This window comes from Haemaphysalis longicornis, unplaced genomic scaffold (assembly GCF_048455015.1).
Source record: "Haemaphysalis longicornis isolate Haplotype H1 unplaced genomic scaffold, Haemaphysalis longicornis Haplotype H1 scaffold_3, whole genome shotgun sequence".
Classification (NCBI taxonomy): domain Eukaryota; kingdom Metazoa; phylum Arthropoda; class Arachnida; order Ixodida; family Ixodidae; genus Haemaphysalis; species Haemaphysalis longicornis.
This window is the reverse complement of record NW_027526335.1, coordinates 176,836,833-176,852,888: the sequence shown is the minus strand read 5'-3', so window position 1 is coordinate 176,852,888 and position 16,056 is coordinate 176,836,833. Positions and strand designations below refer to the sequence as shown.

The following is a 16,056-nucleotide window of genomic DNA, read 5'->3' as shown; positions in this document are numbered from 1 at the left end:
GAGCCCTTGTGCAAAGTAAACCGTCCGCGGGACCGCAGCCGCTTCAGTCAGCTGGTGGCAACCTAATGGTACCAATAGGGAAGTGCACAAGTAGGATTTTTTACAAGGTACTGAATTTATCGGCCCTTTCGTAGTTTTACCTCGGTGTGGCAAAGACCTAATCCTATGTATGGATTTCCTGCGTGAATACCACGCCGTTATAGACATTGGCAAAAGCGTGGTGAGTTTGCTACGAACCCGTCACTATGTCAGCTTACCAAAAAGTGACTTATTCGGCTTCGTATTGGTGATGCCACTTTGAGTGCTGCAACACCCGTGGGCGTTTCTCCCAATAACGTGCGATGGTCTTTGCACCGCCTACGGGGCTTCTGGTCTGCATACATATCTTTTCGAAGACAACGGCTTTACCATGGCAAGAAGCCTCTTGCACTTATCAGGCGCCCGCGGTATTCACCTGCTTATTTATTTCGTCAAAGAACGTCCGTGCATCTCGAAAGTAACCGCTGTAGCCTTCCTCAAAGATATCGATGAAGGAGAATGTTGTTTTCTGCTCCAAACTGGTAAAGCCACAGCGGCGATCGCTAAACTCGCAATAGACGTCAACTCCAACCATTCGTCGGGAAAGAAGCGAGTGCACTAGACATACAGCAAAGTTACGATGGCTGTTTGGTGTCCTTTACAGGTGCTCTTCAGACGCATCTGACAAAACTAATTATTCAGAAAACATTGACGCCCATCTATCAGAACCCTTAGCTGGGGGTCCACAAAGAGCAGTGATGGCACACGGCGACATGTACAGAAGATGCTGGAAGGCGACGTCACTGCACTATCGTAGTAGCAGGGATTCTCCCATCGTTCTGGTTCAGAAAAGATGGGATGTTACGCTGTTGTGTAGATTAGCGAAATCTCAATTAGGCGACTGAAGAATGCATTCACCTGTTATTTATTTATTTTTATTTCATATAGCTCAACGGCCCCGCTAATGGCGTTACATGAGGGCGTAAACAAGTCACTGAAGGATGATTTGTGCGATGTGTTCTTTGAAATGAGTGATGCAGGACTGGTGCACGGTGTCAAAAGGCAGATCATTCCAGTCCCTAGATGTTTGAAGAAAAAAATGAAAAATGGTGGGTGGCAGTATGCGCACTAGCGGGATAAGCAGCTTTCGAACTGACGCCTCCTTTGACAAGACTACATTCCAGCTATACCTTGTCTTCAACCTTAAAACTTGGGTATCGGCAGTATGAGTTCCATGATCGGGACCACGAAAAAACCTTTTTTCATGTTTTCAAACGCTTGATGGACTTCCTAAAAATAAGTTATTAGAACGAACATCGAACATATGCTGCGCTAGAAAATTGAAGTAAAGACGAGCGACGAAGAGAAGGTCAACAGAGCGACATGCACAGTACAGCGTCAGGAACGGAATGCCGCGGCATTTGCCCTACGAACATTTGTCTTTGTCCGTTATTCACTCTAGAATTCTCGAATTAGACCGAGAACGCAATCGCTGAAAGAACAAAATTATAGGGTGGTAACGAGATAGCGCCATGCCCTTACTATGAGATTTGATAGCCTGCTCGCCACACAAAAGAAAGAGAAGAAAATGGGGGCTTCGCTTCGAGCACAGATAAAACAATCGCTCCCAACAAAACACATTAGCAAACAAAACAAAAGGCATGGCTTATCCCAATAAATTCCATCTTAATAATGTTCTATCTACGGGCATTGACTTTCTCAGTCGACTGTAACATTTAACTACGTTGCTTTTCAAGCTCACGTTATCATAATTAGGTATTTGTTTTTTTATCTTTCGTGCAGCGAGCAATCCCAGATCCTAGAGTTACTTATAGACGCCGGAGCGAACATGAGTGCTCGCAACACATTCAACGAAACAGCGCTGCACGTGGCAATCAAGGAAAACTCTGTTGACTGTGCAAGAGTCTTGGCCAAGAATATCAAAGGCTCGGACATCAATATACAGGTAAGTTCATTCCAAGACTGGATAAAAAACTTGCTTCTTCCTTCCAAGATATTGTCTGAAATCAACTATCTCGAAATGAACGACAACCCATTTGATGTCTAGACTTGCATAAAATAAAGTGAGCGTGCTCGTAGAAGTGGTGCTCTTCATTTACACTGACATGCGTTTTTTACTGCGAGAACTTTGTAGTTCTCACGTCCGTGGCATACGAAACTCTGCGTATAAAGCCAAGGTGGGGGTCTTGTGTTTTCCCTGTGGATAATTTTAAAAATATTGATATCCTATGGCGTTGTTATATTGATACTAGACGGCTTACATTTTCTCTAATATAATGGCTTCGCAGCGATGCAGGGGCGTTTCGAGGTGAAGCTAACTTTAAGGAGAATGGTGTACGTTCGGTCCCTGTAAGCTAGATTTCCCGCTTAAATATTGGCCGTTAAGACATACCGTGGCGCCACCTACGAGTGACATCACTTGTAGGACGCCGGGTCATGTTGTCGTCTGCTACAACACACTTCCTGCGCGTATGCGGAATTGTGTATTTTGTGGTAGCCACCGTCTCCCCCCTCCTTGTGAATTTGATGCAAATTACCAAAAAAGTTGTCTGCAGTCCGAATAATCCGGGCAAGCAATCAGCGACTCGGTGGTTACCGGCGACACCGCCGCGTTTAGGTAGCTGCTACCATCGCGACCCACAGCTCGTAAGCAGCCGCTAGCGCCAAGGACGATGCAACTGATGCCGAGAAAAGTACGCTGTGAATTCATAATGAAATACCTGTGGCGAGACATGCACAAGACTGTGTGTGCAAGGAAACACCTTTTAAGATCGACGGAAACGCGTCGCTCACTTGTGACGTCACAGCGCGTACTGCTCGCATTGCCTGCTAAATGAATGACTACGCGAGACAGGTGATCGGATTGCTTCGCCGCACATGCCTAAAAGTGTTGTTGTGGCTTGCAGTTTGGCTTCATTAATGTCTATTTCCCCTACAAAGTTTTTTATAGTTATGCCCGGATTTGATTAACGATCACAGCCGTAGCCTGTGCTCTGTAAGGCTGATATGTACACTTTTCACGACAACTTGTCCACAATGTGTGAACGGTATGAACGCGAGTTTTTAACGCCGTATTTAGTTTTCATTAGGACCTCGGCGTGGGAATTTATACTTTGTTTTGTCTGTTTACAGTGAGCCGGCCTTTCTCAAGCGTCAATTCCAAAACTCACGACTTCTCACAGGAGGCTGTGTACGAGGCGAAACACGTCGTTAATCATTTAGGGTAATGGGGAGTTTTAGAATAGCAGAACCGAGCGTTGGGGGCCCTCAGGTAGTTAGTATAACCCAAACACAACCCGCTCGCGCGTGACGGGAGGGTCTTCTCCAACAACTCGCAGCCGGCTTCGGATGCACGTAATCGAATCTTGGGAACTTTCAGCTTAGCGTCGCGGCAGTACTTCATTGCCGCTCTCGTTAAAGTTGCGAATGACAGACCTTAACACAACTTTTCTCCACGCTGTCACCCCCATTCTCGTATGTGGAGCTCTGTAACCACGGTGATAACCAAGATGCCTGCCACGGCCTCGGCCGATACTTGCGCGCAGGTATCGCCACCCTTCGGCCACTCGCCACACCGCGCGAGAACAGGCCGGCGCTTCCGGGACCGACCCCCGCGGCCGGTCGGCGTAAATCGAGGCAGATTTTTGTGCATCGCTTTGAAAATCACAGCTACCTAGCACAATTTTTAATGACACTAACATCCACTTTCACCAATCTGGAACATCCTTTCCACGACTTGTGTAATTTTAAAAAGCGGCGACAAGTTGCTGCTTCTGCGAGCTGCGTCGGTTCGAGTGTTCCAGAGTGGGACATTGGCCGCGTTGGGGACAATTTGGAGGCGCGAATGAAGAGGTGTAGATGTGGTGCAGGCGAGCTCTGTATGGGAAGGATTCTGTATTTGAGAGTCACCAATAGCGGGTTTGGTGAGGCATGAGGGAGGGATGCGCGGGGGAGAAAATACGACATAGAGTCGGTAGTACTCGACGATGTGATTGAACGTACTTAGGCGTTCTTTGCAGCAGCGCCCGCAGTGTCGGGGGACGATGTTCTTACAAGCCCGTGGGACTCGTGCGCTAAAGCATTCCTCGTCGAATTCACTTCACACCTTCTCCGGCTTTAGCCCCTCGTTTCATTGGTATACTGAAACCCCAGGTGTCAAGACTGGTGCCACCAGGATCGCTGTAGCGTAGGGATTACCGGGATCCAATATCTCGGATATGAAAAGTGCCCACCGGACAGGTACAACAATCTGGAAGTGAAACCACGCCGCCGACCATCCTAGGCCTACTTCGGCCTCGCGATTCAATCTCGCTCGCCTCAGTCGGAGCGGCGGCATTCCACTCTACCGGCTGCGGCGCAGCGACGACGCTCAATTCCCCAGCATAAAAAACGTCGTCGAAGGTGAAGAGATGGACCCCACTGAGCTGGAGAATTCTGGCTGGGCCACCATCCAGCGCCAGCAACAAGTCTTGAAAGCCGCGGATGCAGCCTCTACAAGGATATTACCCCAGGCTCAGTGTGCAAAGTACAACAATGCCGCCGGCGCCCTCCGAAGCGCCAGACGCCTACTTCCCCACTGCCAGCCTCCCACGTCAAAATTATTCTACGCCCACGCGGCGGACTTGAACTAACGTCTGTCACGCAAGCAACGCTAGCTGACTTCATCCTGGCTCAAGCTAGGTTAGCCCCTAATTCCTTGACGGCCAGATAAGAATTAACAAATTCGCCAACAACGGGATCATCGGCACCCCATCAGAGGACCTAGCGAAAATGTACGCCAACATCAGCTCCTTCACGCTCTGTGGACAGCAGTATGAAATTCCGGCTCGCATCTCGGCACCACCCAACACCGTTTTCGGTGTAATCTTCAACATTCCCGAGGACGATGCTCCAGTACAAATGATGAACAGCATTTGCAAATACAACCCGAAACCCACCGCATTGGGTCAGTGGGGAAGGTGTAGTGCTGCTGAGCACGAGGATGTGGGTTCGATTTTCTGCAGCGGCAGCCGCTTTTTTGATGGAGGCGAAAAGCAAAAATACCCGTGTGTACTAAATTGCGGTCTCGTTACGATCCCCAGGTGGTCAAAATTAATCCGGAGCCCTCCACTACGGCGCGCCTCATCGCCTGCGCTGTGTCAGCGCGTTGAACCGTATAATCAATTACTACAACTCTTATCCTGAAATACTGGACGCCAAAAGGATAACCTCATCTAATATGGTTCAACTTCCTTTTTACGACATGCAAGTCAATTATTGGATCCGCTATGGGACGACTACCTATCACTGCAAGCTGTTTCGGAGGAAGACAGAGGCCTGCACAACATGTTGGCAGGCCTCACAAAAACCAGATGTCCGCCCGAATTCGAACGCTCAGGCTCGTCCCCGCTGCTCCAGCTGCGGCACAGTGAGCACGGCTGAAGCCCACCCCTGTTCTTCCAGGTGCATCGTCTGTGAGGGCCCTCATTTCAATGAATCTGCGGATTGCTGTAAACGGTACCAACCCCGCCGACGGCAACCCACGTTTGTCCAGATCGTGGCTGAAAGGCACAGCTTCACCACGACCCCTGAAAATGATGCCGAATTTCCGCGATCACAAGACAAACCTCAAGATCATCCCCCCCACCAGGCTAAAGACGCCGGATCCAACCAACAACTGGTGGCAGCTCCTTCTGGCACCGTCACCTGGTCACCTCGTCAGAACACGAACTGAACTTCGGAAAAAAGGTGAACCCACCCTACCTCGTCATGCCCACTCCCTGCGCTCCCTCCCCTCTCTCTCTCTCCCATGGCATCCTTAAATAGCCTAACGCCATTGGGGAGGAAAATACTCTCCTTCGCCTGGCGAACGCCTCACTCGGGCAGGAAAACCTATCTCTGAGACGGAGAATTACTCCTCGCATGGAAGAAGCAACCTCTGCAAATTCCTCAAAACCCAAGCGTAAGGCAGTTTCAGGCGATTCGCAGTCCGCGCCCGTGATGTCAAACGGAGAGGAACTGGTGGGCATACACCCTACCGCTATAGAAGACTCGTGTAAGCAAGCGCTCCTGGAGCAAAAGGCAGAATACTCCAACTTTTACCAAGCTCTGCAAGGCAATCTCTCCGTTGCTCAGGCCAACATTCAGGAACTACGAAGGGAACTGCACAATTTCATGAGGGAAATGTTTGACGATAATATTGTTCCACGCCTCCTCCAGCTGCGAACCAGCGCCTTATGACACCGCGTATGAGCAACAATAAGGAGCTGCCCCGAGGCTGGCACTGGAATTGCAGAGGGTACCGCAGGAAACTCCCCAATCTGCAGAGGCTCATTCAGTCTATGGAGTTACCCTCGGTTGTTATTGCCTTGCAGGAAACAGGCACTGCAGTTAAGCTCCCGGGTTAGAAAGCGTTCTGTTATATGACCAATCCAAAAACGATGGCCTTGGTTCAACGGAATGTGCCAGCTCAAAGATCTCACTTCGCTAGCGTTGATATATCACATGATGTTTTCATCATTCCCCATAAACGAGATGCACTTAGGATATACATAATTAACCTATATAGCAGCTGCAAAGATAGTCGGCATAAATTTGGTCATTTATTTTCACTCGCGAAGCAGGCAGCACAAAATCACATGCCGATCGTAGCAGGGGACTTCAATGCCCGTCATAGAGCGTTGGGATACTCTCATTGTACAAAGGTCGTCTGCTATGGGAGTAAATACAAGCGCACAGGCTTTTCATTGAGTCAGATTCGTCGATCGCCGCTGGAATTGGCAATAGCGCCCAAAACGACTCTTACCCACACCTCACTCTCTCACAAAATCAAGCGCTGTCGTTAGACTCTCCCCGATTCATCGCTGGGCAGCGATCACTTAATTATTCAAATGGATATTGTAAAATCTCTTTGTACAGGTCACAGCCGCATCGCCATCGACCACCATAGGCCGGGTGCGGCCAGCCACTATCTGTAGTGAACTGAGGTCAATCTCCCTTGGCTGGCATGGTCATGTCTCACGCTTCCCGAGCGCACGCATTGCTTCTTCGTCTTTCCTTCCCTTTGACGTTCCATTAAAGACAGACCTCGATGGTCGCTCCTCTCCCCCTCGACGCTTGAGTCTTGTCCTTGGGGGTCGACAGATCCCACAACTTGGTGCCGAAACGACCCGGGACTCGTGTCTGCCAGGCCGACACCGACAAGCAGGACCGATAGCCTTTCTTCGACGGCTTCTGTTTGACTGACCGGCGGACCTACCTCCAAGGACCAAGGATGACTTCAATCGAGCGAAAGCTGCTTCGACGAACTGCCTTTCGGGACAAGCTTTCCACTGTCTTGACCGAGATAGAAGACGGCCTCCGAAGTGGCACCCTGACTACAGCGATGGACGCCGCGATTTCCTTGGAGAGGATCGAGGCCATGCATCGACCGATCCAGAAGCTGGACGACGACATTTTCATGGAAGCTACAGAGGAAATGGTCACGCAAGAGACCTCCAATGCGACTTCGTACAACGACAAGGTGGCGAAGATTAGGGCTGTGCTTCAGTACAGATCTCGAGACCAACAGGCTGGTGAGTCCCTCGTTGCGCCTTCTTTAACGAGACCGCCTCATAGCGAAAGCGCAGCCACTAGAACGAAGCTACCGACATTAGAACTGCTGAAGTTCGATGGAGACCGTCGAAACTGGTTGAGATTTTGGAGTATATTCGAGTCCGCCGTACATAACAACGCAGAACTGCGGGCGACGGAGAAATTTTGTTACTTGAACAGCCTACTGACCAGCTCGGCGGCTGCATCAGTTTTTGGACTGCCCATGACCGAACAATGCTACAATGACGCAATAGAAATACTTCAGAAGCGGTTCGGTGACCAGACTTTTATTGTCCGATACGACCTGCGGGCTCTGATTGACATACCACCTGTTTCCTCATCAATTGACGCAACGGAACTACGAAAGCTTTACGACGAGGTGCAGATACACTGTAGAAGCTTGACTGCACTTGGTACTAGCCCAGAGTCTTATTGTGCCATGCTACGTGAGATAATTCTTCGGGCACTCCCTCGAGACATGGTCCTGAGGTACCACCGGTATTCAAAGACGTCATCTACTGCTTCATCGTCAACCGGAGTGGAGCGTCAGCAACAACCGATCGACCACAAGAAAAAGTTTGATGAACTGATGGAATTCTTTGGAAACGAAGTTGAGTACCTGGAAGCAGTTTTTCAGGACTCGTCGGAGCTAACGAAGTTTAAGAAGGACAACAAGACAGGGGAACACCTGCGAACAGGAATTTCAAAACACGAACATGCTGCAGCGTTCCTAAATACCGCCGCTACCGAGTTACGAAAGTGCTTGTTTTGTTCTGCATCACATGACGCGGCGTCTTGCGCAGCTGAAAATGTAACCATGGAGCAGAAGAAGAGCCTTCTTACCAAATACGGACGTTGTTTCCGTTGTCTGACCCATGGACACATCGCTCGACAGTGTAGGAGGAAGATCGTTTGCCCGCGTTGCGAACGACGGCACGTTCTCTCAATGTGCAACGAAGACCCAGAAGAGCCAGAGGAAAACGTGAATTTTGTCGGCGCAAGTTACGAACTTGCTTTTCCCTCAAAACAGTCAACTGACCTAGGTGACAATTCCAAAGAAACAGAGGGAAGAACAGGTCACTTGGTCGAGAAGCACGATCAGAACGTTTCCCTAGGAAGCGACAGCTCACACGAGAACCTATCGAGGAAAACGGGAAGCGAGCCGCAGATGACTTACGCGTCGTGGGAAGGACCCTCGCGGACATCTATGCGCAGCTCACCCCCCGACCCGGAGATTTTGCCCATGCAGCCACAGCAAATAACCGAGGCAACGAGCTTGAAGGGACCACGTATTTTCAAGACGCCATCTTCGAAGAAGCGCTCCCACGTCATTGTCTGCTGCGCCAATCCAAGAGCCATTCGTTTCATTTTGGACTCCGACATGAGTTTTGAAAACATTCTGCGGAAACTACACTGCAGTGCATGCTGCCATCGGGTATGCCAGACTCTACGCACCGACTGCGCAGGAACTTGTACCATGGCTGCCAGCTCAACGCCTACACTCTTTACATGCAGACTGTCTCCACATTGTCGGCCGCCGGGAAGATGTAAAATCTCTTTGTACAGGTCACAGCCGCATCGCCATCGACCACCATAGGCCGGGTGCGGCCAGCCACTATCTGTAGTGAACTGAGGTCAATCTCCCTTGGCTGGCATGGTCATGTCTCACGCTTCCCGAGCGCACGCATTGCTTCTTCGTCTTTCCTTCCCTTTGACGTTCCATTAAAGACAGACCTCGATGGTCGCTCCTCTCCCCCTCGACGCTTGAGTCTTGTCCTTGGGGGTCGACAGATCCCACAGATATCTTCCTCGACGACACCATTGCATTGCGACCCATACAAACGTTTTTACTAATTGGGATGAATTCCGTAACGTCCGTGCTAATAACCCCTCGCAAGAAGTAAGCACCGACAGCTTTCAGGACTGGGTAGACAGTATCATCTCCGATGCCCGACTTGTGAACCCTACCTTAGACGCGGAAATTCCTTCGGATGTAGTAGACTGCCGGCTACAGCACATATGGGAAGCATTCAAAAGCATACAACACCGCTGGAACAACAAGCACAAACGCAAACTCCGCCTAAAGCTAGCTGAGTTAAACGAGACCATGGAAAACCACGCTGCCGAATTAGCGCGAGATCAATGAGGCCAGATCTGTGATCAGATGAACGGGTTCGATTCCCGGCCGCGGCGGCCGCTTTTCTGATGGAGGCGAAAAGCAAAAACGCCCGTGTGTTCGAGATTTCGGCGCACGTTAAAGATCCCCAGGTGGTCAAAATTAATCCGGAGCCCTCCACTACGGCGCGCCTCATCGCCTACGTTGCGTCGGCGCGTTAAACACCACAATCAATCAATCAATCAATGTGATCAGATGAAAGGAAATTTCAGTATTGAACGCACATGGTCCCTTAGACATCTTCTAGACCTCGAACGGTCCAAGACAGCTCAGTTGAACGTGCTATCCGCCATACTTCATAATTTGCAGGGCACAAATCTGCAACTTCTATATAAGGTACGCTCTCTTTACATCCCGATAGGAGATAGACAGGCTCTTTCGTCCAATTCAGGGGAAGCTAATGCTGAAATAGATGTTAAAATACCCGAAGAGGAGGTACGAATCACCCTCATCCACATGCGCCCAGGGTCGGCCCGAGGACCAGGCGGCATCACAAATCAGATCCTCTGTAATCTTGACGACCAATTTATCTTACCACTCACAAAACACTATAACAATTTTCGGAGGTTCGGCGTTCTACCTCAGTCCTGGAAGCACGCGAAAATTGCCCTGATACCCAAACCGGGGAATCCGCTTAATATTGAACATCTTCGGCCCATCTTTCTCACTTCATGCGTTGGAAATTACTAGAGAACATCATCCATGTTCGCCTTACGAATCATCTCAACTCTACTAATTTTCTTCCCCACTAGATGACTGGCTTTAAATGAAGATTGTCCAGTCAGGATATTCTTAAATATCCAGGGGAGTAATTTCCCTCAGTCAAAAATAGACGTGGCCGCTGTACTTGCCTTAGAGCTGATGAAGGCATTCGACCGGGTATCACACATGGCAATCTTGGGAGTACTGGCAACAAGCTCCCCTGGAGAACACACAACTACGTTAGGGGCTTCCTCACGTCTCGCACTGCAATAATTCAGGTCAGCGACGCCACATCAGACGTTCTTGAACTCCTCTCAGTTAGCTCTCCGCAGGGCGCCGTACTGTCTCCGCAGCTGTTTAATCTCGCCCTTCCTAATACCCCCAACAGGCTGCAAAGAATTCCTCACCTTCATTTTGGCCTCTCCCTTGCAAAAACAGGAAAGGATCTGAATTGAAAGTCAATTTAAGCAGGTGAAATAGTGAGGTGTTTCATGAAAAAGCTTGCTTTATTGCTCACGAAAACATCGCGGGAGGGCTCAGAGCCTCGCAGGGTCCCCTTGGCTTCTTGACTGTGTAGCCTGCAAAATACAACTAGAAACAGAATCGTTTGTTTGCACCGCTACATTTTGAAATGACGATTGCATCCCTTCTTCATTAAGCATGCTGGTCTAAGTAGCTTGCTATTTTCGAAGTTAGATGGTTTGTATTTTAGGAAAGCAAGGCAAGGTGACAGCAGTTCAAGAAATGTATAAGCTTTTCTCAGGTTTTAATGCCTTAGGACAAGCTAGCCACATCATTAATTCTGCAATGGGTAGGGAGTGGAATGCCTTTACTTGATTGCCTTCCGCAATAAAGCGCCTGAAATGTACAGGAACGACTATGTTTTCTGGCCGGCAGGGAGCCGCAAAATCACCCGCATGGGTTCGTTATCGTGTCTTCCACATATTTCAGGCTCAAAAGAAATCCACATATACCTATCAAGACTTGGTGAGCTAGTACCCGGCAGGAGAAACCCCAAACCTGTCAAAAAGCAGACCTGTCAACCTGTGGATTTGGTTTTTTTTTAATTTTAATGCTTGAAATTTTATAAAACAAAACTAAAGAATTGTCAACTTTTACGAAATGATTTACAAAACTGTACTCTTGAGAAGAAAAAACTAGTGTCCAATGGTAATGTAAACTAAACTTACTACAAACGGCAATCATTGCAAATGGCTTTATGAATGGGTGAGTGCATAATGTTTTGTGCTTACCAACTAGTGGAACAAAATACATGAACGTGACAGAAAAAACATGCCAGCAAGAACGTGACAGAAAACAATACGTTGTAACTTGGCTTTCGCAGTCTTTCACTCTCTTGTAACGCTGAGTGGTGTGTGCCTTGCAGTACGTTTAACAAACAAGTAGCACTAAGCAGGAGCTTGAAGGGATCATATGAGACATGGGTATATCCACATTTTTGCCGTAATCGTAACAATGTCAGTTGAGTGTCCCAGTATAGCAAGGTCGTCTGAAACCAGTTTACACACAAGGAGACAACGAAACAGTCTGGTTTGGTGAGGGGAAAAACAGCAGTGTTGCTGTAAATGAGAAATAATTTGAAAACTTTTTTCTTTCGCTTGGCCACATTTTCTATACAGTAGCAGCAGAAAAACAGTATAGTGATAGCGTGCTGACCAATCGTTTGGGTAACTCCTGACGGCCCAACATCTGTCACAACAGAATGGCTAAGCCCTCGTTCAATGGTGCGTCAGTGGCACGTCTGATGCCACGTTCAGCCAACATGTTATTCAGAGAGAGAGAGAGAGAGAACGCTGTTTAATGGTGCTGACGGGTTTTGTCCAGCAGATAGCCTAACATGCTACGTCAGGTGAATAATGACACAAATGAAAAAAAAACGACAAGAGGTCTGTAGACAGAGTTCAACAGTTCGAGGTAAAAATAAAAGAAGTGTTAAAACACCCTACAGAAATGTTCTAATGCACTGGGGAAATGTTCGCTTTCAAGTTTAGCAGAGTTCAGGCAACCGCGGAGCGACTACACGGGGTCATAAGCTCACTAGGTCAGGTAAAAATAAAAGAAGGGGTAAACACGCAATGGCTGAAGGTTCACTTTGAATTTGAGCACAGTTCAGGATACTGCGGAGCGACCACAAGCGATCATACACGTTGAGAGCCAACCTAGCAGTCACGGTAATCACAGCCCCGAAATGTTCATTGGGACACCACTAAGAGTTATTCAGTGATTTTGCTATTACTCAACCCCATTCAGCCCAACTTATTCAAAATTAGGACTAAAAATGCTTGCAGCAGGTGGTGATTAGAAGCAATGGAAAGTTCAATTTTTGCTAGCAAGTCCAGCAAGTGCTTAGTTAAACCGGTATTGATCAGTTTCAAGGTTTGACACCTGTGCATGTTCTAGCACAAGCTGCGTAGTACCTAAGACAAAAATTAGCTATTAAATTCACGGAAAGATACGCGCAGAGGATTGGCACTAAGAGGTAAAAGACTAATATATGACAAGTGGGCTGTCTATTTCCAACTACTACACTTACGCAGCACGTTTTTTTCTGCCTTGGTTTTAAAGCCAAAGTGTCTGCTTGCGAAGGTGTCGAGATAACGCATTAGACTTGTGTAAAGATGCTTTGGGTTCGCGGATACATAGTTTCTATTTTCCGAAAGCAGTCAATGAATTTGTTACAATCTTGGCATTATTTTTGTAGCTAGAATGAAGCGCGTTCTAGGCCACGTTTGGCACCTGAATCACTGCTCTGCACTCAGGGACCGCTGTTTCTCCAAGCAATCGTTCGAGTTAGGAAGCAGCCAGCACTTTAGCTTGTAAAGATATTTTCCCGGCATGGCTCCTAACTAGTTGAACACACTATCCTGTCAGTGACTGGTAGTTCTGCCTCAGCCTAGCGCTGTCAGCTGTGCTTGCATGGCGCGGTGCTCGTGCACCTGTTATTGATGCGACAGGCATTTGTTCGATTCGACCTCCTTCTATTCTTTTTTCATTTTCGTTAACTTCGTGCGAGAAACATTTTATTTACCTTAATTTGGTGTTTCTTTTTTTATGAATGTTCTTGCTAGGTAATTCAGGGCTTCTGCACTGTTCTGTAGAGGCGCCGCGTCTGGGGTTTTATTCATTTGTAACTTGCATTCACAGGTTTTGTTAGATCTTTAAATTAACATACATTCAAATATAGCACACGCGAAAGCAATACAGCAGCGCGGAAGACAGTAAAATACTCATTCATGTCAAAATCTTATATGCCGGTACAATACCCCCCCCCCCTTGAATTTGCATTACTTACGTACAGTATTTTTGAAAGGCTCAAGTGAAATCATACCTTTTAGGTCGCTATCGGGACGGCATGCATGAAAACACTGCTTATATAGCGACAAGTAACAAAGTCGTGAGTATAGCCATTCAGGTGGGACTGCACAACGTCAGTCATGATGAGATGTACAGGATCGCTGGGAAAGAATGACCTTACCTTGTGTATATAAAACGACGTCGCTCCTAGCGGCGCTCAAAGCATGGTGAATTTGATTCCAAAGCGTTGCTAGCAAAGTTCGCAAAGGAATGGTAACACCACATTTCGCAAGCTTCTCTAGCGTACGATCACAGCGCACAGGCACAACAACGACACAAAAAAGAGGTTCAGCAGGGATGTTCATCGGCGGTAGAAGAATGCATATGATTGCTTTTCCTTCACTAAATTAGGTGTGTCGCCAGCTACACTGAAATGTCTGACCTTCGATGTTAGTTGAAATGATTTCCACACGGCACATGAATCGTCAATACCACGAACAAAGCTATAATTTTCACATAACACTGGGGGCGCCCGCACCACTCCGAAACCCGGAAAACCGGGAGTCGGGATTGACAACAAGCGACTTTGGCTTGGCTTCTAGTCGGTTTACGATGGCTATGCCACAGCTATGAATTCTTGTGAAAATTGAGCGTGAAAATACGGACACGACATTAAAAAAACCGAAGGGGGCTTGTGAGTCCTATGTTAATATTTACGGTCATTTTTGTAGAATTTGTACCAACCACTCTAGTAGCAGTAATATTATATTGCAGGTAGCCGAACTCCAGCCAGGTCGCGAGGTTGGAAGTTAGCGCCGCTGCAGCGACAGTGGCGAGGCAGCGTACTAGAGATTCGCGACAGCGCGGTCACTTCAGCTTAACTTGGGAGGCTGCCCGAGGCACCAAAAGAACTGGTTATCGCGTGTGTGCAGGTGGATGGCAAACGTCTTTTGCGTAAGGGCGCGCCCGTGCCCTTCCCCGCTTTGTCTATAGCGGCAGCAGAAGAGAGGACGGAAGAATTCTGGGAAGTCCAATCCTAAAAAACTGTTCTGAAGTTCCGGATCTACTTCTGGCGCAGGATATTTGCGAGGCGCTTGCGTTTGAGAAACGTGGTCCGCGAACGCGTTGACATCTTTAAAAGAAATAATTTTGTTAGCGAGAGAGTGGTTCGGAGTGCAATAAGCGGCATGACAGCTCACCAATTTGCTACGTTTGTGTTTTTTCTTCTTTTTTTGTAGTGCCGTGAAGAAGTGTCAGGCTCGTTCTTTTTTTGTGTGTCCCTGTGCAGTAAAGATAAGTTGTTATTCCGCGAATCAGTTTGTCTTTCTTCCTTTTTTTCTTCGTTTGTTCGATTAGTTAGTGTGAGCGGCGGCGCATTGATCTGAGGGCCTGCCGCGCTTACGAGTACGGAGTTCTTTTCCCTTGAAAGAACAGTTTTCACTTGTTTTAAATAGAACGTAGATGCGCGTTTGCTCATTGCGGGATTCTCGGTATTCCACACTGCAGTTCCACAGTTGTTATCGTAGGAAGTTCACGGTATCCTCAACGGAAGTTATGTTTGCGAGGGAAATTGATTTGTTTGATTTCGAAATTTAGGGCACCGACGCTACACCGGTGATATGGGGCGCAGGGGTGGAGGGCTCCGGATTGAACGCCAGAGCCCGATGCAGCGAAATCTCCAACACATTTGACCCCGCACGGGGCACCTTGAGTAACCTTGGTGACGGTATTGGCGACACCACGGACCCCGAGCACCCATACTTACGCTGTAACGACCATGGTAATGAGTTTTAAGGTGAAGCGTAGAAACCTCAAACGGTGGCCGTCGGAGCCCAGGTCAAGCTCCAGCGGATGGGCTCCCTGTCCGTTTACCAGGCAGAGAGCTGCGGGACCTCTCTCGGTATCACGGTAACCAGAGCAAAAAATGTACCCCCGTCCCCTGATTAGATACTATGCCGTATCGTATTTTCAACCCCCCCCCCCTTACCTGATCGGTCCCCAAAAAGGGCCCCAACGAAGTTTCATTCCCACCTCTCTCAACAACTGTCTTTTCAACAACCATTGAAAGCTATTCTCGTTTTCTTTTATTCGAGTCAGCTGACACAAAAAGACCTCTCGCTTCACCACCAAACACCTTATCCCGACTTTTGACCGATAGGCACTTCCACAATATATAAATGCAGGATACATCTGATGCTTCATTTACCCGTACATTCCGAACCCGCGCGGCTGCTTCAAAGTGCCAGCTGTTC

General features: G+C 48.2%; 1 protein-coding gene across 5 annotated transcripts in view; it reads left to right on the top strand.

Moving 5' to 3' along the window:
* The window catches only part of LOC144175821 (uncharacterized), a 227,813-nt gene that overhangs the window by 169,034 nt on the left and 42,723 nt on the right, over positions 1–16,056 (top strand). For all 5 annotated transcript variants that reach the window (XM_077704828.1, XM_077704830.1, XM_077704827.1 and 2 more), the window contains one exon: positions 1,822–1,984. In XM_077704828.1, the coding sequence (XP_077560954.1) occupies positions 1,822–1,984 (163 nt within the window). The remainder of the gene's footprint in view (positions 1–1,821; positions 1,985–16,056) is intronic.